The sequence below is a fragment of the Rhinopithecus roxellana genome, chromosome 8 (genome assembly GCF_007565055.1).
Source record: "Rhinopithecus roxellana isolate Shanxi Qingling chromosome 8, ASM756505v1, whole genome shotgun sequence".
In the NCBI taxonomy this organism is placed as follows: domain Eukaryota; kingdom Metazoa; phylum Chordata; class Mammalia; order Primates; family Cercopithecidae; genus Rhinopithecus; species Rhinopithecus roxellana.
This window is the reverse complement of record NC_044556.1, coordinates 97,330,790-97,354,611: the sequence shown is the minus strand read 5'-3', so window position 1 is coordinate 97,354,611 and position 23,822 is coordinate 97,330,790. Positions and strand designations below refer to the sequence as shown.

At 43.0% G+C, this 23,822-nt stretch overlaps 1 protein-coding gene and 1 pseudogene across 1 annotated transcript in view; both read left to right on the top strand.

Annotated features, from left to right (window-relative positions):
* PCNX2 (pecanex 2) overlaps nucleotides 1-23,822 on the top strand; it is a 318,318-nt gene that overhangs the window by 270,182 nt on the left and 24,314 nt on the right. The window contains 3 exon segments of the mRNA XM_030935586.1: nucleotides 5,217-5,470; nucleotides 12,713-12,946; nucleotides 15,252-15,364. Of these exon segments, the coding sequence (XP_030791446.1) occupies nucleotides 5,217-5,470; nucleotides 12,713-12,946; nucleotides 15,252-15,364 (601 nt within the window).
* LOC104678335 lies at nucleotides 774-1,361 on the top strand (annotated as a pseudogene).

The following is a 23,822-nucleotide window of genomic DNA, read 5'->3' as shown; positions in this document are numbered from 1 at the left end:
TAGTAGATTGTGATAAGATAAAACACACATTATAACCCTTAGAGAAACTGCAAAAATAAAAGAGGTATGGCTAAAAAGCTGACTGAAAATAAAAAATAAAATACCCAAAGTTGCTCAATTAAAAAATAATGACCGGGCTGGGTGCGGTGGCTCACACCTGTAATCCCAGCACTTTGGGAGGCCAAGGCGGGTGGATCGTGAGGTCAGGAGTTCAAGACCAGCCTGGCCAATATGGTGAAACCCCATTTCTACTAAAAATATGAAAAAGTATCTAGGTCTGGTGGTGGGCACCTGTAATCCCAGCTACTTGGGAGGCTGAGGCAGGAGAATGGCTTGAACCTGGGAAGCAGAGGTTGCTGTGAGCCGAGATCTCACCATTGCACTCCAGCCTGGGTGACAGAGCGAGACTCCATCTTAAAAAAAAAAAGAAAAAGAAAAAAGACTGGAAAGAATACAAATTTAAAAAGTTGGAAAAATAAAAACAAATAGGAAAATAGTAGACTCTCACAACAAAAGAGAGACGTTTTATAAATTTTCTAGCAGATATGACATAGGACATATTATTTTAATGCAAAGCATATGAAGAACTACCCTACTAGTCTAAACTACGCCCATTAACCTTTAATCATTTGGATCCCTTAATCCTCTAATCATTGGATCATTAACATTCAAATATCCTGGAAGATTGGCTTATCTGTATTTTAAGAGGAAGCCAGACCTATATTTTACGTCAGTTCTTTGACCATTCGTTGGAGCTCCGGTTTTCAGCCTCTTTCCGGGCTACCTTGTAGCAATTTGAGGGTCAGTCATCAGTTTCTGCTTGGTTTCAAAGATCCAGGAGAAGCTTAGTGTTGTTCAAGATGCAGATGGACCCATCACAGCAGTTTAATACAACCTCCATCCCAGAGTCTTCACAAATGCTGACCGAAGAAAATTCTCGGGACGATTCAGGGGCCTCTGAAATCTGTTCCGAGATGTTGATAAAGAACGTTAGTAACTTGACTATCAACGCTAGTAACGAACCCCCTTCCCCTCTACCAGAAGATTCACGCTATTGAGTGATAGATGGAATTGCTGCAAGAGCAACAATCCTCAGGGAAATCAGAGATGACTTGCTTTACAGGAGGAGAGGAGTAAGAACATTGCTGTCTGTGCAGAGAGAAAGGATGGCAAGATTCAAACACATGTTACTCGGCAGAGTTCGTACCCATGAAAGAATACTAACTAACACTGGGCTTAAGGGAGTTAAGAAGGAATCAAGACCATTCAAATGTCCCTGCAGTTTCTGCGTGTCTAACGGATGGGATCCTTCTGAGAATGCTAGAACAGGGAATTATGACACCAAGCCACTTCAGCCATAAAACTTATTCTTGCACCTTTTTCTTCTTGCTGGTAATTTTATATAGCAGGTTGTGAAAGCTATGCTATGCTAGTATAGACTATACACCAATAATATTAATGAGTTCTAGGATGTATTTTTCTTCTTGTATCTTTTTCTTCCTACTATGATACTAGTAATTTGTAAGGGATCTGTGTCATTTGAATGTATTTGAATAACTTTAGCTCTACTGTTTGATTTGACCCAAAGACAATGTAAGTATTCCCATGTGTCTTAGAAGCCCAAAGTCAGTGAGATGAAACCCAACATCAAGAAACTGAAGCAAAGTTACTTGTGGACAAAGAAAGCATTAGGTAGTTTGGCTATAGCATAATAACTAGATTTTCTGGCTTTCAAAAATTTGGATTGCAATCACAGCAAACTTATTTTTACAGTTTTCAGTACAAAAAGGTGTTTATATAGAAACAATAAAGTTGACATTTGAGTATCTTTAAAAAAAAAGAAAATAGTAGACTTTCACTCAGTCATATAAATAACCACATTACATGTAAATGGATTAATTGCTATAATTAAAAATTGGAGATCATCAGACTAGATAAAAAAGCAAGTCCTAACTACATGCTGTTTACAAGAAATGGTTTAACTATAAAGATCTGGAGAGTCTTAGGAACCCTCACACCTATTTTGCTTTGTGCTATTTAAAAATAAAAAGATAGAAAATTATATTCCTTACAAACACTAACTATAGGAAACCTGGATTAGCTTTATTAATATCAGACTTCAAGATGAGGTATATCACCACATTAAAGAAAGATATTTCATAATAATCGAAGAGTTAATTCATCAAGAAGACATAACAGTCCTAAATGTGCATATACCTAGTAATAGAACTACAAGAAGCAAAAACTGACTGAATTAAAAGTAAAAACAGAAAAATCTACAACTATCGTTGAACACATCAACACTATACCTTCAGTAAATGATAGAAAATGCACACAAAAATATTAGCATCCAGAATGTTTGAATGATACTGTCAATCATTTGAAACTAATTGACATTTATGGAACACTTCACATAGCAACAGCAGAATACAGATATTTTCAAGAGCACTTGAAACATTCACCTAAATAGGCCATGTGCTAAGCCATCAAATAACACTCAATAAATATCAAGAGATGGAAATAATAAGTATTCATTCTCCAATAACACTGGAATTAAATTTGAAACTTACAAAAATTTGCATCATAAAAATTCCCCAATATTTGGAAAATAAGCAACACACTTCTAAACTCATGAGTCAAAAAAGAAATAACTAAGTTAATCACAAAATAACTGAATTGTATGAAAACAAAACACAGCATATAAAAAACGCGTGGGATGTAACTGAAGCAATGTATAGAGAGAAATGTACAGCTGTAAACGTTTATATTAGCAAAGAAGAAAGGTTTAAAATCGAGATGTGAGCCAGGGTTTGGCAAACTAGGGTTCATGAGCTTACAATGGCTTTTACATTTTTAAAAGAAGAGGGGAAGGGGAAGAGAAAGAGAAGCAGGAGAAGGAAAAGAGGCAACGGAGACCATATGTGGCCCACAAAGCTTAAAATATTTATTCTCTGGCCCTTTACAGAAAAAAGTTAGTGACCCCTGACATAAGTTTTCACCTAGTACTAGAAAAAACTGATGATGGTAAATCCAAAGCAAGTAAAAGGAAGAAAATTTTAAAGATAAGAGTTGGATGTCTATGGTTTCTCTAGAAAATAGAAAAACAATAGAGGAAAATTAATGAAACTAAATGATGCTTCTTTGGAAAAATCAAGGATGCCAACTTTCACCACTTCTACTCAGCAGCATACAGGAGATAGTAGCCTGTGCAATAAGGTGCCAAGAAAGATAATAAAGTCAAAAAGATTTTTTAAACTTCTAGAAATTGTTGCCTACATTCACCATCTCTGCTTCTTCCCCCCCATTATTTCTTGAATTCACTCTCATGAGACTACCCCTCCCCCACCATTCCCCCACAACCTGTCTTGCAGAGATCACTGTACACTTCCATACTGCCAAATCTAACAGTTAATTCTTCATGTAATTTGACCTGTACGCATCATTTGATGGAACTGATGTTCCCTCTTCCTTTAAACTCTTTTTTCACTTGTCTTTTGGGACTTCCTGGTTTTCTTTCTAACTCACTTGCCGTTTCTGTTCTATCACTTTATTGGGATCTCTTCACCTGTCCAACCTTTAAATGTTGGAATGCTTAGAGTTTACTTCTCAGACCTCTTCTCCATGCTGTCTGTACACTTTCTTGCTAGCATATAGGTGATTTGAAATAGCCCCTACATGCTAATAATTCTCCTAGATTTTATAAATCTCTAGCCAGGACTTGTCCCCTGAGCTCCAGATTCCTTAATCCAGCTGCCTCCCTGACATCTCCATTTTGATATATTAGGCACTTAAAACTTAACACACATAAATGTAAATCCCTGATCTTCCCTTCACTCCTACCCAAAGGCTGGTCCTCCTGCAATCTTCCTCTCCTCTGTAAATAGTAATTTCATTCTTCATCCTGCTCAGGACAGAAACCTGAGAATCATTCTTTTCTCATCTTTTCAATATCACATGTCTAAATTCGTCAACAAATCTCATCAGACTGCTTTCAGATACATCCAGAATCTAATCATTTCTCACCACTTCCTCCAACCACCCAGGACCAAGTCATCATTCTCTCCCATCTGGGTTAACTAACAGCTTCACAGTTGATGCCCTGGCTCCCACTCTTGTTCCCTCGACAGTCCTTTCTCTGGGCAGTAAGCCAGAGTGGTCCTCCTAAGACATAGGTCAGATTACATTTCTTTTAAGCTAAAGCCATCCAACTGTTCCTCTAACTCATTCTAAGTAGGATCTGGCCCTAGCTATCTCTCTGCTTCATTTACTGCTTTCCCACTTGTGCCCTCTACTATAGACTTTCTTGCTGCTCTGGAACATATAATAAGTATGATCCCAACCTAAGGCCTTGGACATGGTCTTCTGTCTGCCTGGAAAACCCTTCTCTCAGTTATCTGCACTGAGTTCCCCCCAACCTCCTTCAGGTCTCTACTGAGACATCCCAGGGAGGCCTTCTCTGAGCCCCTATTTAAAATAGTTATTCCCACCCTGTCATTCCAGTCCTTTTTTTGCTTTATTATTTTTTTGCCTGTCTTCTTTAACTTAAACTGATAAGCTATACAAGGACAGGGATTTTATACATTTTTTTCATTGCTGTATTCACAGTGTATTGGGTACACTCAATATTTGGTGAATAAATTATTCACTAGCTCATCAATTTGTTTATTTATTTGTTTGTGTGTTTACTGAATTTCTACCTGCCAGGCATTGCCCTTAGGGAGCTCACAATCTGGTAAAAATAATAGGAACAACTACTATTTTTGTGTGGTGACTAATCACTTTGCATATGCCATTTGATTTCATCCTTACAATAGCCTGTTTTACAGATGAGGAAACAAGCTTGCACCAGTTAAATAAATGGACTAAAGTCAAGTAGCTAGTATGTACTACCTTTTTCAAAACCTGTTTGTCGACTACTGCCTCCCACTGAAATGATGTTCTTCTGTGTTGACATTTAGCTCATAGCTCCATAAAAATTTTTAAATGGTTTAAATATATTTTCTACAAAGACTTAGAATGAATGTGCGTGAATAAGAGAGTTCATGATTATGAGAATTACGACTTCTTTGGGGGACTTATTTGAGAATAAACAAATTTCCTGATTCCTCGACTCTCTTCAGCCTCTTCCCCTCTGATGAAGCCATGGGGAAATCCATTGAAGGGAACATTCTAGCATGCCTTCTCATCAAACTTCCTTCATGTTTGTGCTCGGCCAGGAACCTACTGCCAGCAGAGGGAGGTGGAAGCCATCATGGAGGGCGATGAGGAGGACAGAGGCTGCTGCTGCTGCAAACCAGGCCACTTGCCCCACCTGCTGTCCTGCAATGCTGCCTTTCACCTCCGCTGGCTCACCTGGGAAATCACGCGGACGCAGTACATCCTGGAGGGCTACAGCATCCTGGACAACAACGCCGCCACCATGCTGCAGGTGTTTGACCTCCGAAGGATCCTCATCCGCTACTACATCAAGGTATTGCTCTGTTTCCCAAACACCTGTCTAAGGCAGAAATGCTAGGATGGCACAGGAAGCTCCGAAAAAGCTCTGTCAAAAGTCTAAATTTTGAGCCTCTCATCCTCAGCTTCCGAATTGGAAGCCCAGCCATCTGGGGAACTGTCACTTTTGGAAAAGTCCTAGAGGGCTTTGCTTTAACCTGAGATTTGTGCCCTGGTCGTATCCTAAGCTTAGGCACCAATAGGCAGTTCATTTTCTTATCTAGGTTTTCTTTGTCTCTTCTACCACAGCATGGTTTGCTTGTCCTGATGATGAGGACAAATTTAAATATCCTAGAAATATTACTAAGCCTCCATGTTTGAGTTATAAGGGTCAGATTAGATGCTCTGCACAGTGTCCACTCTAGAACCAGAATTATATTTTAAGTTCATAAGGAGAACTCAAAAAGTAGCTAAACCATCCAGTCAGAATTGACTGTGACAGCCTTTCCTCCTAACTCACATGGAGAATAATAACATATTTTTTCAGTTGCTCAGTGCCTACCTCTGCCCAATCTGTGTTTAACCTTAGAAATCATGGCAGTTTGGAGTAAGTCTCCTGGAAAACAAGTGTGGGACCTGCCTGAGGATGTGTAGTGTTCATCGGGGCTGAGGTGTTTTCTGAAGGGGAAGGGGCAGGCGAGGGCCATGTGGCAGAGGAGATCTTCGCTGTGGGTCCTGTGCTGGAGGTTTGGGGGGACTTGGCATGGTGGAAGTCCTGTATGACCCACAGGTATGCGTCACATCTTAATGCTATTCAAAAAGAGGAAGCTCATCCATCGGAGACCACAAAGGCCCCCCTCAGCCAGCGTGCTGAGACAGGTGGTCCAGCAGAAATGAGGAAACACAGAATGAAAAGAAAACATGGCACCTAAAGTTTTAACCAGCTAACAAACAAAGGGCATTGAGAAATTTGGAATAAATTCAGGCATGGTGGCTCACGCCTGTAATCCCAGAGCTTTGGGAGGCCAAGGCAGCAGGATTGTTTGAGCCCAGGAGTTCAAGACCAGCCTAGGCAACATAACAAGACCCCATCTCTACAAAAAACAAAATGAAAAATTAGCTAGATACGGGGTGCACACCTGTAGTCCCAGCTTCTCAGGAGGCTGAGGCAGGAGAATTGCCTGAGTCTAGGAGTTTGAGGCTGCAGTGGGCTGTGATTGCACCACTGCACTCCAGCCTGGGTAATGGGGATTCCCAAAATCCACAATAGCTGCTGAAGCTACGTGGAAACAAAAGATAGTCAGGGGGTAAATAACTCTTAGATCTCATCCCCCTAGGTGATTGCTACACAAAATGTTTGCAAAACCCTTTTCTGTGGCAGCATATTTACAACAGATTTAGCCGTTTGTGCTTGCCATCTTTGTGTGTGCTAGAGGTGCAAAACATTATATTCAAATGTCATACAAAACTATACATGTTTCATCCAACCTAATGTAAATGGAGGAAGATTTGGGAAGCATAACAGGGAGTTACGGCCTATCTTCTATTTCTAAACTCTAGGCAAACTCAACATACCAGTTGTGTTAGATTTGGCAGTGAGCCATGAAATAAGAATGGCGTGCATGTTAGCTTATTTCTCTCAGACTTTGATGATGGTTGATCATCAACCATCTTCCAAAATTTGAGTTCCACAATTTAAGTTACAGGCTTAAAGGGATAGAGGAAAGGACACAGAAAATGAAGACCAAGAGCACGCACCAGCTGTCTGTGAAAGAGGTTCTAGGAAGCTGCCCAGTATCCTCCCCACTGTATCCCGTCAGCCAGAACATTGTCACATGCCACCCGGAAGAGGGTCTGGCAAGTGTACTTTGGGCGGCCATGAGCCCAGAATGAAATTGTATGTTCACGGAAGAAGGAGAAAGCAGATGATAAATGGTAATTAGCCATCTCTGTTTTCTCCCTCAACAAGGAAAGTGTCGCTTGAGTATTTCCTTTGGTTTTCAGGAGGCAGGACGGGGTGGTTGCATGAACAGCTAGATCCAGGGACTGACTAAACAAGAGGACTCACAGGCCAGTGAAGCAAGTGGCCGGAAGGGGGCAGCAAGGACTAACAGTGTAGGTCTGGCCAGGCCGTGTAGCTAAGCCCTGGAGTTGACATCTTCCTGTTGCCTCAAGAATTAGACTAGACTCTTTCATCTGCTACCCTGAGACCTCCACTGTTGCTACTGGCTGTGTTTCCCATCCCTCTTCCCCCATCTCTCACTGTTTTGTGTACACACTGTGCACACACTACCTGTGCTCCCTGCCCCACACGCTTGCACACTGTTCACTCCTCCTGTAGGGACCCACCTCTCCCTCCCACATGCCCGCACCTTCTCCTCCAACCTCAGTTCCAACAGCTCTTCCTCACCAGCTGGCTGCCCAGTGCTTTCCTGCCCTTCAGGGCCATGGCCAACATTCACCTCCCCTTCCTCTGCAAACCTTTCCTGCTTCACTTTATGGGAATTCCCTAAACAGAGAAGCCACACCTGAGTCCTCTTTGGGTCCTCAGAGCTCTGCTTGATGACCTGTATATTGCATGGCCCAATTTGTTTTTCTGTACTAAATGAACAAAGGTTCCAGGGAACATAGATTTGGAGTCTGGGCCGTACAGTCTGGACAGAAGAGATCCTAATTCAGGCAAGGGTCTGGTGGCTTGCTACAGGCACGGGTGGTGGGAACCGGGTTCAATATTGAGCCACATCCCTGTCTTTCCATGAGCCAGACATGTGGACAGGCCCGACCCATCACCATGGGGCCAGCAGATCACCATGAGTGGGAGAGAAGGGAGGAGTAGTGAGAGTGAGATGCCCTGTCTGGGTCCATCCTCCCTGGACTAACCCTGTTGGTTTTTACAGAGGCCTTGGGGGTTCCATGACTGGACCAGCTTTTTGATGCCTTCTTTCCTTGGACGGCTAGTTGATACTCACCTTTCTTTTTCCTAACTGCTGGAAATGCACCTCCCAGTCCCCTAGATGATTTCTAAGATGACAATTTGCCATTGGACAAATCCAGGATCATGTGCAAATGGAAGGGGGCTCAGGAGGTCCCCCCAGAACCTGCTGGGTAATAGCTGGCTTGTGGGGAAACAATGCCTTCCACTCTGTTTTTTAAGAAAGGAGAGTGAAGGCAAAATGGGAGTTGCAGGTAGGCTAGGAGAGACAGGCAGTGCACAGGTGTGCTACCTATCATAGCGTCTCTCACAAGCCAGAGCCAGGGCAAACCTGGAATAGACTCCCCTCCTCCCCCGCGAGCTAGATAATTACACATCCCCACGTCCTACCCACACATTCAAATTTCATAGGCCTGGGCTGGGACCCAAGGACCTTTTTTTTTTGAGACGGAGCCTCACTCTATTGCCCAGACTGGAGTACAATGGCATGATCTCGGCTCACTGCAACCTCCACCTCCTGGGACACAAGGACTTATATTGTTTAATAAGTCTCCTTAGTGATTTGATATACAACTAGGCTTTGGAGCTACTACAGACATCATTGTGCCCCACAGAAACAAGAATTTTCTTAACTCCCAAGTCAGCACTCAGGATGGGGCTGAGATTTTTGGGCAGATGGGGCCTCACGATGCCCTCATGTTTAATTCACTTTGGTACTGCCAGGCCTATCCTGCGAGGTTGCCTCCAAATACAGGACTCAGTGCTTCCCTGCCATGCAGCAAGGGGTGGCTCCGAACCTGCACTCATTCCCCGCTGCAGCTAGTTAAGGGAAATTTCAGGAGGGCTAACTGCCTATTAGAACAGAAGAAACAGCATTTTGGGGTTAAAAAAATTATTTTCTTCTTTGGTATGGTTGCTAGATGAACAAAGTTGCCTTTGTAGCTCTGAATTACTTAAAGTTTCAAGAGTTTGATTTCATTCTCTTTATTATTTTCTTACTGGAAAGGCAAATTAAAAGGAAGAAACATTTGAAATAATTCCTTTACTACAAAAGGATTTTTTAAAAGTATCCTAATAAACTGGGTCAGTTCCCCCACCCTCTATGAATATATTTGAAATCATTTCCTTCCTGGCGACTTGAGGTTTTCCCTCGTGCCTCCTCCATCTCTCTTCAATTTATTAGTGTTTAAAACCCTCTCAGCAGTCAAGGAATCTGCCGCTTTCTGTGTGGGTCTGGCTCTCCTGCTGCCATTGTTTCCAGGCAGCTCTTTTAGAAAGGAGACCTGCTTATCACTGGCCTTGCAGAATGAGGTGCGAACAGCCCGACAGGTTGGTTTGCCTGCCAGGCCCCCCTTCCTAGAATGAGTTGTCTGAAAGAATATGCTGATCTACAATTAAAATGAGGAACCAGGAGAATCCCTGCTGGAGGAGCCAGATATCATGAATTTATTCAGGAGGGGTCCTGCTTTCAGCACAGCCTAGGTTTACCCCATCAATTCATTGTCACTGCCCCAACTTATCAGTTTTACTTAGTGTTGTATCCACTTCATCCTGACAGATTCTGAAAGATTTTACAGTGTTCATTGACTATGTCTCCATGACAGAAGTTCTGCCTAAATTAAATGGAGATAGGGTATGACTTGCAAGCATTTGGGGTGGTTCTGTTTTCTCCCGGTGAGAAGTGTCGGTGCTGTGATTTAGAAAGCTGAACATCAAGCTGGGTTCTGTTCTGAAGTCAGCACTGCAGGTTTTGCCAGACAGGAGAGGAGGAAGTGTTAACCTCTGGAATTCAAAGTCCTCATTAACTATTCTGACTTCATCGGTTGTGGGGTTAATTCCTCCCTAGCAATGAATGAACACATACACTTTTGTCTTTCAGTCTTTGTTTGTTATTCCTATCCGGTATGTGATTAGGCCATATTGGGGAAAAACTAGACCAGATGTTCACTAGAGCTAGATATTTAGAGAAACCAAATTTCTTTCTTCCCTTTGTAATGCTCAGCTGAGAAGCGGTGCTCGTGGACATGGGCATCGTTACTCTCTTTTGCTTGCAACTTTGGGCCGACGACTTAAACTGTCTTTAAATGATCCAGCCAGCAAGGAGACAAGAGAAAACCCTCCAGATTCAAAGTTTCTATTTGTGAATATCAGATGTGCACTCTGGTGACCACCACAGACACAACGGGTCTCCTGTCCCCTAATGCCATCCCCGTTCCCTCGCCCCTCTGCCTCAACCTCTCCTGGGCTGCTGCTACTGCTGCCACTGCCTGCCTCCCCTCTGAGTCCCACGCTCATCCTGCTTGCTGGGTAGGTAAGTCACAGATGTCAAAGACATGACTGTTTTTCCACCTATACACATATCAACGGGCCAGGCCATGTGCTAAGTTCCTCATATACATTGTCTCATTCTAAACCTCAGAACAGCCATGCAACGTGGGCATCATTAGCATGTCTTTCTTTCCCACCTCTGCCTTCAGCTTCCTTGACCTCTTTCTCCATCACTCCCTCTCTTCCTTCCTCCTCATGTCGAAGGCCTCCCTGAGGCCGGGATGGTTATCGCGGGGTGTTACAGAGGATGGGAGAACGGGCATGCCACTGAATTCTAGTTATTGTCTGCAGATTTCATTTTTCCACTTCCTCATTTTTGGGACAGGTAGACTGTGGAGTGTAATAGAAGATGTGCCCAAAAGAAGGAAGAGCATAAGCCATGAACCACAGATGAACCTCCCCAAAGTCCAGGCTGTCCTTAGTCCTCACAGCAAGAGCCTAAGTCATGCGTTTGCAGTTGTTTAGTGGAAATCAAAGACTGTCTCTTCACCTGCTGAAGTCCTATAAAAAAACCTTGAAGCCAGATACCCAAGTAACCTGAGGCCTTGAGCTCTGGGTTTTATTTCCCAGCCAGACGGAGGGAAGAGCCAGAGAGGGGAGGGTGGGGGCTCCCCTAGAAAAGGGTTTCTCGGCCCACTCCACTTACAGGTGTGAGTCACTGAAGACTTTGTTTCCATCCACCCAATATTCGTTTTCTGCTTTCTCATTTTAAAAGAATATGTTTTTATAAACAGAGAAGAGCATCAATTAAGTGTTTCTTTCTAACAGGAGCACACATCCCTGCCTCCTTGCATCAAACACTGTGCGCCCTCCAGCCCCTCATGATTTCACAATGAGATGTGCAGCCTCATTCCAGGGGTGCCCCTCAGCCTCAATAGCCCCAAGCACCACCTGCATTTTTCTGTTATAATGGAACAGCGGTGTGTGCTGGCAGGGACTCCGCAGCAGCACACCCTGAGCTTGGATCCGGGTGTGGATTTTCATTTCCTCTGTCCCATTTCTATTTCTTGAGGCCAGGTGCTAGCCTTTTTGATGGAAGAATTTATTCAAAAACTACAAAATGGCTTTCCACAAACCTGTTACTCAGAATAATCAAGCCCAAGGGAAGCATTTTCCCCAAGTGGGACTCATAAGTACAGTGTCTGATTAAGAAGGAAACATGGGTTACTTGTGAACATATCACAGATGTCCACTGTCTAGGCGCTCAGGATTAAGTGTGTGAAGGTGACAACAATTTCACATCGTCAATACTTTCCATAAGAACTGTGTTGTTTTGACTGGGCACAGTGGATCACACCTGTAATCCTCGCAATTTGGGAGGCTGAGGCAGGGGTTCAAGACCAGACTGGGCAACAAGACCCTGTCTCTACAAAAATAAAAACTAAAATATTAGCCGGACATGGTGGCTTGCACCTGTAGCCCTAGTTACTCTAGAGGCTGAGGCAGGAGGATCGCTTGAGCCCAGGAGTTCAAGGCTTCAGTGAGTCATGACTGTGCCACTGCACTTCAGCCTGGACATCAGAGAGAGTCGCTGCTATCTCAAAAAACAAACAAACAAACTGAAAACCCTGTTGTTTTAGTTCATTAAATACTCTTTGGTTAGGGCTCTGGAGGAGGGTCTACCCCAATCTCTTTAAGCTGAATCAGCCTAATCTAGGACCCACCGAAGCCTACAGTAACCCCAGCAAAGGGTGCTTCTGTGTACTTCTCTCAGAAGGGATGGGGCTGACTGTCATTCTTCCTCATCACAGAAATTCTGTTCCGTTACATTCTGTTAGCATTACGTTCTTCTCACTTTCCTCTTCCCTAAGATAACCCTTAAGAGAGGACATTTTAGAAATGTCTCAAATGAGTTCTGTGCATTACACCCAGCGGGAAATACAAATGATACCACATGTAGGGATTTCATATCTCTTACTTTCCTGAGGTTGATTTACTTTCTAAGGTTAAATTAACAAATAAAATCTTCCTGGCTTTAGAATAGCTATAAGGGCTCAAAACTTTGCTTTTTCTCTGCAGAGTATAATATACTATATGGTAACGTCTCCCAAACTCCTCTCCTGGATCAAAAATGAGTCACTTCTGAAGTCCCTGCAACCCTTTGCCAAGTGGCATTACATTGAGCGTGACCTTGCAATGTTCAACATTAACATTGATGATGACTACGTCCCGTGTCTCCAGGGGATCACACGAGCTAGCTTCTGCAATGTTTATCTAGAATGGATTCAACACTGCGCATGGAAAACACAAGAGGTAGGTCAGGGAGGTGGGGACTGAGGCATGGACTGTAAGTTTAATAAATAAAGAACAGTCCATTCTTTCTTATATTCTATGGTAGACTTTTAACATAGAGGATAGAAAAAAAGCACTATTTGGATAGATGTTTATTGAAGGTAAGCAAAATTAAATAGGAGAATCAATATACCATGTCTCCAAGGAAGAACACTTGAAGGTGTAGATCCCTTTATGCAGTGCTCAGGGCCAGCGAAGTTTTAAGCCTCTATTATAACTTTTAAACATTTGAAGCTTCTTTGTTTAAAATTACATTTTGGGATTTCCCTATCAAGTCTGTCTGTGCTGAAATCGGGGAGATTTACTGAGTGTATTCAATCATGGACATGAAAATTCTATTTAGCAATCAGATGGTCCAACTTAACTTCTGTCATCATTATTTTGTGTGTCTGTGCTGTTATTGCTTATGTGCTGAGAACACTTCTGGAAGTGAATCCTGCCCCTTAGAAATATAATCAAGAATTACGACAGTTTACAAAAAGAGGAGAAGGGGACAGGGGAGGAGGAGAAGGGGGAGGGAGCAAATGCAGGGAGCGGGTTTACTTTCCTTCTTAGGATTTGAAAAGCTGAGTCCACGGGTTGTTGTTGGAAAATGGGGGTACAAGTTAGAAACAACTTCCTCAGCAGCTGATGCAGTATGTGGCATGTGCTAGAGAGAGTAAACCAAACCATGACATTAGCCAAGTTCTGTGAATTTCTTATGGGTGATTAAAAACAGGTGAGAGAAGAAGCAGGTGGCAGAACCTGCTTTCTTCAGACCAACCACGAAGAAGGTGTGATAATAATCTTAACTCATGCCAGGCCTCTTTAAGCAGTTGAGATATTCAAAGAATTGATTGATGTTATCGGCTATAGCTCCATGGTGGCTCTGTCCATTCCTCAGATGGTTCATGAAATTATTTTATTTTCCTTGCTAAAAATATTTTGACTTTAAATTTCCCCTGCATCTCCCACTCTCCCCCCCCCCCCCCCACTTTTTTTTTTTTTTAAGCTGACTTTGGACAATTTTTTTTAAAAGACAGTCTCACTCTCCCTAGGCTGGAGTGCAGCAGGATGATCATAGCTTATTGCAGCCTCAGACTCCTGGGATCAAGTGATCCTCTTGTGTTAACCTCCCTAGTAGCTGGGACTAGAAGCACATGCCACCATGCCTGGCTAATTTATTATTTTTATGTATTTTTTTTTTATTTTATTTTTTTTGAGACGGAGTCTCGCTCTGTCGCCCAGGCTGGAGTACAGTGGCGCGATCTCGGCTCACTGCAAGCTCTGCCTCCCGGGTTTACGCCATTCTCCTGCCTCAGCCTCCCGAGTAACTGGGACTACAGGCGCCCGCCACATCGCCCGGAGTCTTGCTCTGTTGCTCAGGCTAGAGTGCAGTGGCGCAATCTCGGCTCACTGCAGCCTCTGCCCCACCGTGTTCCAGTGACTCTCCTGCCTCAGCCTCCTGGGTAGCTGGGATTACAGGTGCACACCACCATGCCTGGCTAATTTTTGTATTTGTAGTAGAGGCAGGGTTTGGTTATGTTGGCCACGGCTGGTCTCGAACTCCTGACCTCAGGTGATCTGCCCATCTCAGCCTCCCAAAATGCTGGGATTACAGGCATGAGCCACTGCACCTGACCACCTGGCTAATGTTTAAAACATGTTTTATGGAGATGGGGTTTTGCTGTGTTGCCCAAGATGGTCTTGAACTCCTGGGCTCAAATAATCCTCCCACCTTGGCTTCCCAAAGTGCTGGGATTGCAGGTATGAGCCACCATGCCCAAGCTGAAAGATGCCTTTAATTTGCTTGTTGATTGTGGACTTACAGTCAAGCAGTCAACCCACAGGGCTCCTTGTTAGAGAACAGAGGACTCTCCTTCACACTGGATCCGAGTTCTTCTTCTCTCCCTGCTCGACCATGCCTCTTCTTTGCATTGGAGAGTGTTAAGGTGGGCACCCATTTGACTGTTATCACTGCCCATCTTTATGACCTGAAGTGCCATATTTCAAATCCCAGAAAAGCAGGTCATCGGCCCATGTTGTAGGCCCTTTTCTCTCCTAAAATAACTTTTCCACTTTTATTTATTTATTTATTTTTTTCATGTCCAACCACAGCAGAAACTGCTTCAGGAAGCTGCGCGTTCCCTGTCTGTGAGGTCATCTTAGAGGGGACTGGATGACCACGTGGCTGACTTACAAAGCCACTGTCACTCTACATTTATGAGTCTGTGTTGGTACATATTGGAACCTGTGTGAAAGCTGAGTTAACTTCTTGCTCTTTCAGCCTTCAAAGACCCTGGACAGTGACGAGGACTCTCCCTTGGTGACCCTGTCCTTCGCCCTGTGCACCCTGGGGAGGAGAGCTCTGGGAACGGCTGCTCACAATATGGCCATGAGGTACCTGTGGGGAGAAGTTGGACTCTCTTAGGTACAGGCACCCACTTTTACATGTTTGACAGATTTTGTCAATAATTTTCTTTATTTTGAAGCTGGACTTATACTATTTTCAGATAGTTCTTTTCATAATAAATTATGTTGAGCCTGCAAGAACATTTTTTTGATCACTGCTCTTTTGGAGTATTTGATTTGGAAATATCATTCACATGGAAGAGTCAAGACCCAGGGATTCTGGGTATAGGACCTTTTGTGTTACAGAGGTCCTTGCAGATTTGCTGGGAAGATTCAATGAAATCATGCCTATGAAGTGCCTAGCCCGGTACCTAACAGAGGTGGTGCTCAATCAGTGTTAGTTCCCTTTCCCCTAATTGTCTTCATAAAAGAAAATCCTCACATGTGCGCTCTAGTCCAGACCCTACTTCACCCCGTCTCCTTGGGGCGCTGTTGAATTGGATGCTTCTTCTGTTTTTCAAACCATTTCTCTACTGGGTCTCTCCCCTCAGTAGGCAAATAGCTCATGTCTGTCTTTTTAAAGAACAAAAACAAAATCAAACTCTGCTGGCTCTCTGGCACCCTGTGTCACTCAGGTGGTGTTGTCCACCAGAGAAACAGTACTCATGCCAAACTGCTCTTAAAATTTCATCAATCAGCTTCAAATCACCCAAATCAGCGGCCATTGCACAGATGTCCCCTTTTTCAGCACTATGGGCCGTGGTGCTGAACTCTGCCTGCCTACAAAGTAGAATCACCTTGATGAGTGGTTCTCAACCCCACGTGCACATTAAAATCTCCTGTCAGGCTTTTAAGTATCCTGATTCCCAGGATATTTAATCAATTCTATCAGCACGTCTGTGGGTGGGACCACAAATTCCAAGTTTCAAAAGCTCCCAGGTGATGTCAGTGGGCAGCCAAGCTTGAGAACACAAACCTAGGGAGCTTAGAGAAGAAAGGGTGCCTCTACTTAGCCTCTGCCCCATCCCCGGGATGTTTTCTACTTGGACTTGCTTCATTGTGTCTATATTATATTGTTGATGGTGCTCTGCAAAAGGGGTTCTTTTGATATTGACTTGAGTGAGTTTTGTGTCGTTAGGTGGGATTATAAGCTTGTTAACGGCAAAACCCACCTGTCTATTTGTTTAGCAACCTTCACAGTTCTGGGTTGTCAGGTAACCAAGCCCAGGGAGACTTGCTGACTGTGTTTCCAAATGTCCTTCTTGAAAAGGGCAGCTGAGTCTACACTGGTGGCAAGTTGTTGGGAGGTATCATCAAGTAAGAATTGTGAGTTGATAAAGGGTAAAGTGTTGTGGCTGGCAGTGCTTTCCATTTCCCTCTGGAGGCAGTAGCCTGAAGTCACCAAGAGAGACAGGTAAGAACCGATGGTAGTTAGAATTTCTGATATCAACTACTCTTTCATCTCCCACGTCTCAGAATTTCATGATCCTTTTTATAGGTGAGAAATGCCAAAAGTCTGACCCTTAAAGTCTCATGTTAATGCCTATTTTAGGCCAATCTCCTGGGGAGGAGCTGGCTGTCCTCCAGTCTCTCCCTGTCCTCTTACCTGACTCAGTCCCACACTGGACTCAGGGCATTCTCTTTGTGGCCATCTGGGACTAAGCTTGATGATTGCTGCAGGTCTAGCAGACGACTCCTCTGTGGGCTTCATAAAACATTATGATGTAGCCCCCAAGATCAGGCTCCTTATTAAATTGTAAGCAGAGAACAGGGTTTGAGAAGGGCTTCATAGGATCTTGCACTTAAAATCACAAAATGACTCTTGAGATATTCGTAGCACCTGGGAAGATGATTTCAAAAAGCTCCTTTGTTGGATCAATTTGAAATGTCTTATAAACTTCAAGTTGCAAATATTATTTCATATCTAAGACATTTTCAAAGGCTTTTTCAGTCTTGTTCTTTGTGTAACTTGTTCAGATATTCCTGATCCAGGCGTTTCTTGTTTGGTCCGCTTTATTTCTTTTTCTTTAATTAAACGCCACGCTTACCAGCTGCTTTTTTAAACTTTGTTTTGATGGGACTTCCTTTGTTTCAGATAGTTTCTCATACTCGATGTCAACTCTACTTGCTGCAGACATGGTGATGAGGTAACTCTGGGGAGAATCCTCTCAGTATTCTAGGGAAACACTAGGTTATTTCGGTCTGGTTCACTTCATTGAGTTCACTTCACTGGTTCACTTTCACATAGAAAGATCCTCCAAGACACTTTCCTTTCAGTTTTTTTTGCTTACAAAAGACAACTTCTTTTACATCCCACCCTAAGCCCATGGTCTGCAGTCATGAAGTTCTGACCTGGTTGGATATGCCTGGGGATCGGGGTGGAGGATGCAGTGGGAGGGGAGGTTGGAGCCTGGCAGGGCCCCACCACTCTTCAACCGACAGCTGGGATTTCTATTTAATCTGCTAGGGTGCCATAAATAGTTTGACTTGAAAAAAACAGTCTCCAGAGCTCAAACAAATTTTACGTGTAATTTTTATAGATGTTGTTTAGGGAAAAACTCTCAAACCATGTTTTTCCTCTCTTCTCACACAAAAACAACAACAATCATCAACACAGAAGACTTCTGTGGCCCCAAAATATATGGGATTACTCCCTGCAAGCAAGCAGCTCTGCACGCTAGCTGGGTGTCCTCCAGTTCACTTCTGACACTGACCAGAGCTGGTGTCAGATCCCACAGGTTGAAGGTTGAGGCCCACAAGTCTAGGCCGCCCAAACTTCTGACCGACTGGCTTCTACGTGAGGGGTCCCACAATTCCCTCTTTGGGGTCAATTAATTTGCTAGAGCAGCTCACAGAATCCAGGGAAACACATTTACTGGTTTATTATGAAGGATATTTTAAAGGATACAAACAAACAGCCAGATGAAGAGATGCATAGGGCCAGGTCTGGAAGGGTCTTGAGCACAGGAGCTTCCATCCCTGTGAAGTTGGGGTGCGCCACTCTCCAGGCAGGTGGATGAATTCTTCACCTTCCTATCTACCTGCACGTGTTCACTCTCTAGAAGTTCCTGGAACTCTGCGTCCTTTGGGCCTGTGATGGAGCGTCATTGGTTGTCCATGACTGAAACTTGGACAGCTGTGCAGAAATATGATTGGGCACCAAGGGCTTTACCTAAACCCAGCAAGGCCGGTCTGCTCAGATTCTTCTTGGCCTCTCTGTGCAGCATTCTTTTCTCCAGAATATGGGACAGGACCCTTTCTGGAATGAGGGTCTTATGACCCGCTGTCAGATTCGAGTCTTGCCTTGGCCAGGTAAAAGGAGAACAGGAGGTCACAGAGAGAGATTCTGTTTCATGAGGCCTGCTTCTAAGGCTGGAAGTGCCCCCGCATTATAACAAAGGACTATAACAAGAGTTGTGGGAGTTATAAGCCTGGCACTGTGGATGAAAACCTATCTATCTATCAAATCATAATATCATAAATAATAATCAAATAATAAAAATTTAATATATTTATTTAATATTTAAATAAAATCATTATATATATGTAAAATCATAATATCATGAATACACTCAAATTGCTTTGCTTTCCAAAAAAGCTGTTCCAACGTGCACTTTTAACAATAGTGTTTTGCCATGTGCTCACTAATGCTGGGTGTTCCATTGCTTCGGATTTTTCTAGTCTCTAGGTAAATGTGTGCAATGGTGCTAAAATATTAGACTCATTCCCATTCATGTCCAGATTATGCTGTGATAGGCAGAATAATGGCCTCCAAGGATGCCCATGTCCTAATCCCTGAAACCTGTGAGTAGGGGTAAAAAATGATATCTTGTTCTTATTTGAACTTATATTTCTATTAACAGTGAGGAATAAGAATCTTTCCTCATGTTTATTGGTCATTTATATTTGGTATGTCATCATTAATTAATTAGTAAAAATTATCACTGACTTGAAGTACCACTTTTGCTAGATACTATATCCCCGTACATAAATGGAGTACTTCTGGATTTGCTTCTGCTAAAGTGCTCAATTTGTCTGTTCTTACAATGATGCCATACTGTTTGGTTTACTGGAGTGATACATTGTTCCGACATCTGATAAGCCAAGTCCTCCTGTCTTTACTTTCTTCTCATCTTTTATAGTTTTCTGTTGGCATGCTAGTCTTGCTCATTTTCTCTTCAAGGTAAAGTTTTAGAATTTCCATTGGAATTTTGATGGAGATTGTATTTAATATACAGATTAATTTGAGAAAACAAAATGAGCATTATTTAATAATATGGTGTATCTTTCTGATTGCTCAGTTTTAAAACTCTTTTGGTAAAATTGTATCATTTTTGGAGATTTGTAATTTCTTAATGAGGTTGTTTCTAAGTATTTTACAGTTTTGTTGTGATTGTGAACAGAACCATTTCTTCTCTCACATTTTCCAATTGGTTACTTCTAGTGTCCAGGAAGTTATTTTTTAAGATTTATCCCATTCTGAGCACTTCTACTGAACTCTGTTATTAACATAATAATATTTCAATTAATTATCTGACTTTCTGGTGGAAAGAAAAACATATCTAAAAATGGTGACAGTTTGACTCTTTTTCTTTTCAAGGTTTATAACCCCATTCTTTTTCTTAGTGGATTGGCTGAGGCCCCCAGCACCACTTTGCTGTTCGGCATCTGATGCTGCACTGCTGCTATAACAAGTTACAACACACTTGGTGACTTAAAGCAGTATACATTCAGTATATTTCAGTCTCAGAGGTCAGGGGTCCTAAATGGATTTCAGCAGACTATGGTCATGGTGTCTTCAAGACTGTGGAGCTTCCATCCCCTCCAGAAGGAGGCTCTGAGGGGAAAATCCGTTCCTTTTCTAGAGGCTGCTTACATCCCTGTGGCCCCTTTCATCTTCAAAGCCAGCAGTGTTGCATCCTGAAATCTCTCAGACTTGAACACAGGGTTCTGCCTTCCTCATTCACATCCTTATGATTACATTGAACCCACCCAGATACTCTCCTCATTTTAAGATCCTCAATTTAATCACATCTACAGAATTCCTTTTGCCTTGTAAGGTAACCTACTCACAGGTTTCAGGGATTAGGACATGGGCATCCTTGGGGGCCATTATTCTGCCTACCACAGCATCCTTGGCCTAATCCAGACATTAATAGGAATGAACCTAATATTTGAGCATTGAAAATGGGGTTTGGCACCATTGCACACATTTACCTGTGTAACAAACCTGCACATCCTGCACATATACCATGGAACTTAAAATTAAAATTAATTTTTAAAATGGGGTTTGGTTTAGGTTTCTATGAAACCACTGTTATGAAGGCAGGGAGTTTCTTTCTTTTCCTAGCTTGCTAAAGCTTTATCAAGAAAGGATGTTGAAGCTGAGCACGGTGGCTCACGCCTGTAATCCCAGCACTTTGGGATACTGAGGCAGGCGGATCACCTGAGGTCGGGAGTTCAAGACCAGCCTGACCAACATGGTGAAACCCTGTCTCGACTAAAAATGCAAAAAACAGCCATGCCTGGTGGCCGGTGCCTGTAGTCCCAGCTACATGAGAGGCTGAGGCAGGAGAATTGCTTGAACCTGGGAGATGGAGGTTACAGTGAGCCAAGATCGTGCCGCTGCACTCCAGCCTGGGCGACAGAGTGAGACTGTGTATCAAAAAAAAGAAAAAGGATGTTGAATTTGTATAGAATTGGGGGCCATAATTCAGATGATATTATTATTCTCCTTTAATCTATTAATGTTGTGTTACATTAGTAGATTTCCTCATGTTGAAACACCTTACAATTCCAAGATAAACTCTACTTGGTCATATTACTGTTTTTATACAATGATGGATTCAATGTGCTAATCTTTTTTTTTTTTTTTTTTTTTTTTTTTTTTTTTTTTTTTTTTTGTGAGACGGAGTCTCTCTCTGTCGCCCGGGTTGGAGTCTAGTGGTGCGATCTCCACTCACTGCAAGCTCCGCCTCCCAGGTTCACGCCATTCTCCTGCCTCAGCCTCCCATGTAGGTGGGACTACAGGTGCCCACCACCGCGCCCGACTAATTTTTGTATTTTTAGCAGAGACAGGGTTTCACCGTGTTAGCCAGGATGGTCTCGAACTCCTGACCTGGTGATTTGCCCGTCTTGGCCTCCAAAAGTGCCGGGATTACAGGCGTGAGCCACCGCACCCAGCCTCAATGTGCTAATTTTTTACTTAGTATGATTATATTCAAGTGCAAAGTAAGAATGGCTCGTAATTGTGTGTGTTTGCATAGTGCTCTATGGTTGTATAATTTTTAAATGGGGAGTGTGTCCTTAGGTGTACTGTAGGAGACGCAACAAGTCATTGTTACATAGTTAGTGCTAAAGGACATCAGGTGATGGTGAATGCTGGCTCCCCAGGTAGGTCTTAAAGATATGCTTCACTTGACGGATTTGTTGGGGGAAATGTCTTGACTTTACAAAAGTGACATAGATTTGATGGATAGTCCTGAAGAAGGAAAAATATATGCATGCAAAATTAGGGAAAACGAGTAAATTTAAAATCATCTTAAATGAGATGCCAAATACAAGTGAGCAACAGACTACCTTTATCTAAATTGTCTTTAAATAAAATGTTGATATGTTATGGAGATGGAATGGGTTCATATGGATGTGACAAGAAAACACTTACATTTTTTAGATTTAAGGTTTGAGACATACCTTCTTGGAAAACTGTGTCTCCCGCTGAAGAAAGCCATCCAGATATAATGAGATGTTTTAGTAGGAAGTCAAAATAGTTTCAGTGACCACAGAGGCTATGAGATGGTTGGATTACTGTCTTCAAATACATGAAAGGTGATGAGGCGGATTCTAGCTGATGCTCCATCTATAGAGGTTAGGAGAAGATGGCTGCATTTTACAGAAGCAACAGGTTTGTTTGTGAAAGAAAATTTACTGACTCCAGGTAGAGTAAGCTTCTAAGAGGATAGAAAATTTAAGGCACATTTGATCTTGAAAAGTGATAGGGAAACAAGCCAAACCGAAGTGTGCTCTGCCAAGCCCTGGCATGCTGCTTTGTGGCAGGAGGTCACTGTTGTGGTCTGAGGTCACTCCATCTACCATCTACACACTCCTCCCACTCACAGCGTGTTGAGGAAATATTCTCTTCAGAAATCTAGGACATCATCTCAACTTCTCCTCCTGAACTTCCACTGGAGATGAGGCCTCACACTGGGGCCAGCTGTCATGTCACAGCGGATCATCTTGTAAAGGAAATTAAGGTCCATTTGCCAGACTAAGGAAACTCAGAAATCAGAATCTAATAAAGTAAACAGGATGCAAGATCTGACCTAGGAGATTAAAATCATGTTATCAGCTAAAATCACAATCTTGGAACTTGAGAAAAATATCTAAGTTTAAAGCATAGGGGAAAAAAAAATGATAGCCTACAAAGGAGCAGAAGTTTCTGGAACCTTAAATTCTAATGCAGTGTGGCAAGGCCCCTCCCACCCCGGCCTGGCGTATGGGCTCTCCTCCAGGTTCCAGCTCCCTGCTTCTCTGAATTGTCTTGGCATCTTTAGGAGACCGCGGGTTCTCTGGTCCCGTGACTCCAAACCTCAGAATCACCGAGGGAGCTTGATCAGAATACAGACCCCAAACTCCATCGCAAACCAGTGACATGGACTCTCTAGATCTTGGATTTGGAAATCTGTGATTTTGAACAAGCTGCCGAGTGATTGATTCTTCTATAGCCAGCCCAGCCCTGGTCATCAGGCCGGGCTTATGAAGGATTTTGCGTCAGACAGTAGTAGTTGATCCGCTTGATGTGGAGCCTCCGAGCAGAGAACTATTGCTGCTAAAACATCATGAGGTGAAACATACTTTAAAAATATATTTTTAATTAAATTTTGCATTTTAGTTATTTCTCTTTTGTTAATTATTATTTCACACTTACGATTTATTTGAAGCAATATCACCAATATCACTGAAATCCTTTAGCCAACATAATTTATTTCCAGTGATTATATGAGATTCTGCAATTCGAACGTGCTTAGTTTGAAGCCACGGTGGCCTGGATATTGACTGCTGAAATATACTAGTTCAGGGGTGAAAATAACAATAACAGTATCAGTGAACACTTACAGCGGTGCCCACTGGGTACTGGGCAGAGTGCTAATGTGAGTTAGGAGAGTTAATGCGTTTCGTCTTCTCTGAAAGCATGAGAGACGATGAGATAGGTATTATTGGCTCGATTTCACAGCTGGGATATCTGAAGCACAGAGAAGTGATTTGTGCGGGTCTCACCACAGAGTCATGCCCAGACTCCAGAGTCCTCGCTCCTACTGGCCACACTGTCCCGCTGTCCACAACATCTCCCAGCAGTTAATCTCCATCTGCTCTGCAGGAACGCACCACACTCTCCCCAGGTCTGCATGGACACTTCCCTGGGGTGGCCCAGCTGCTCCAGAGCACCCACCTTCTTACCTATACACGCTTCCTTGTGGACCTGTCCTGTGCTGGGTTGTGATGCTGC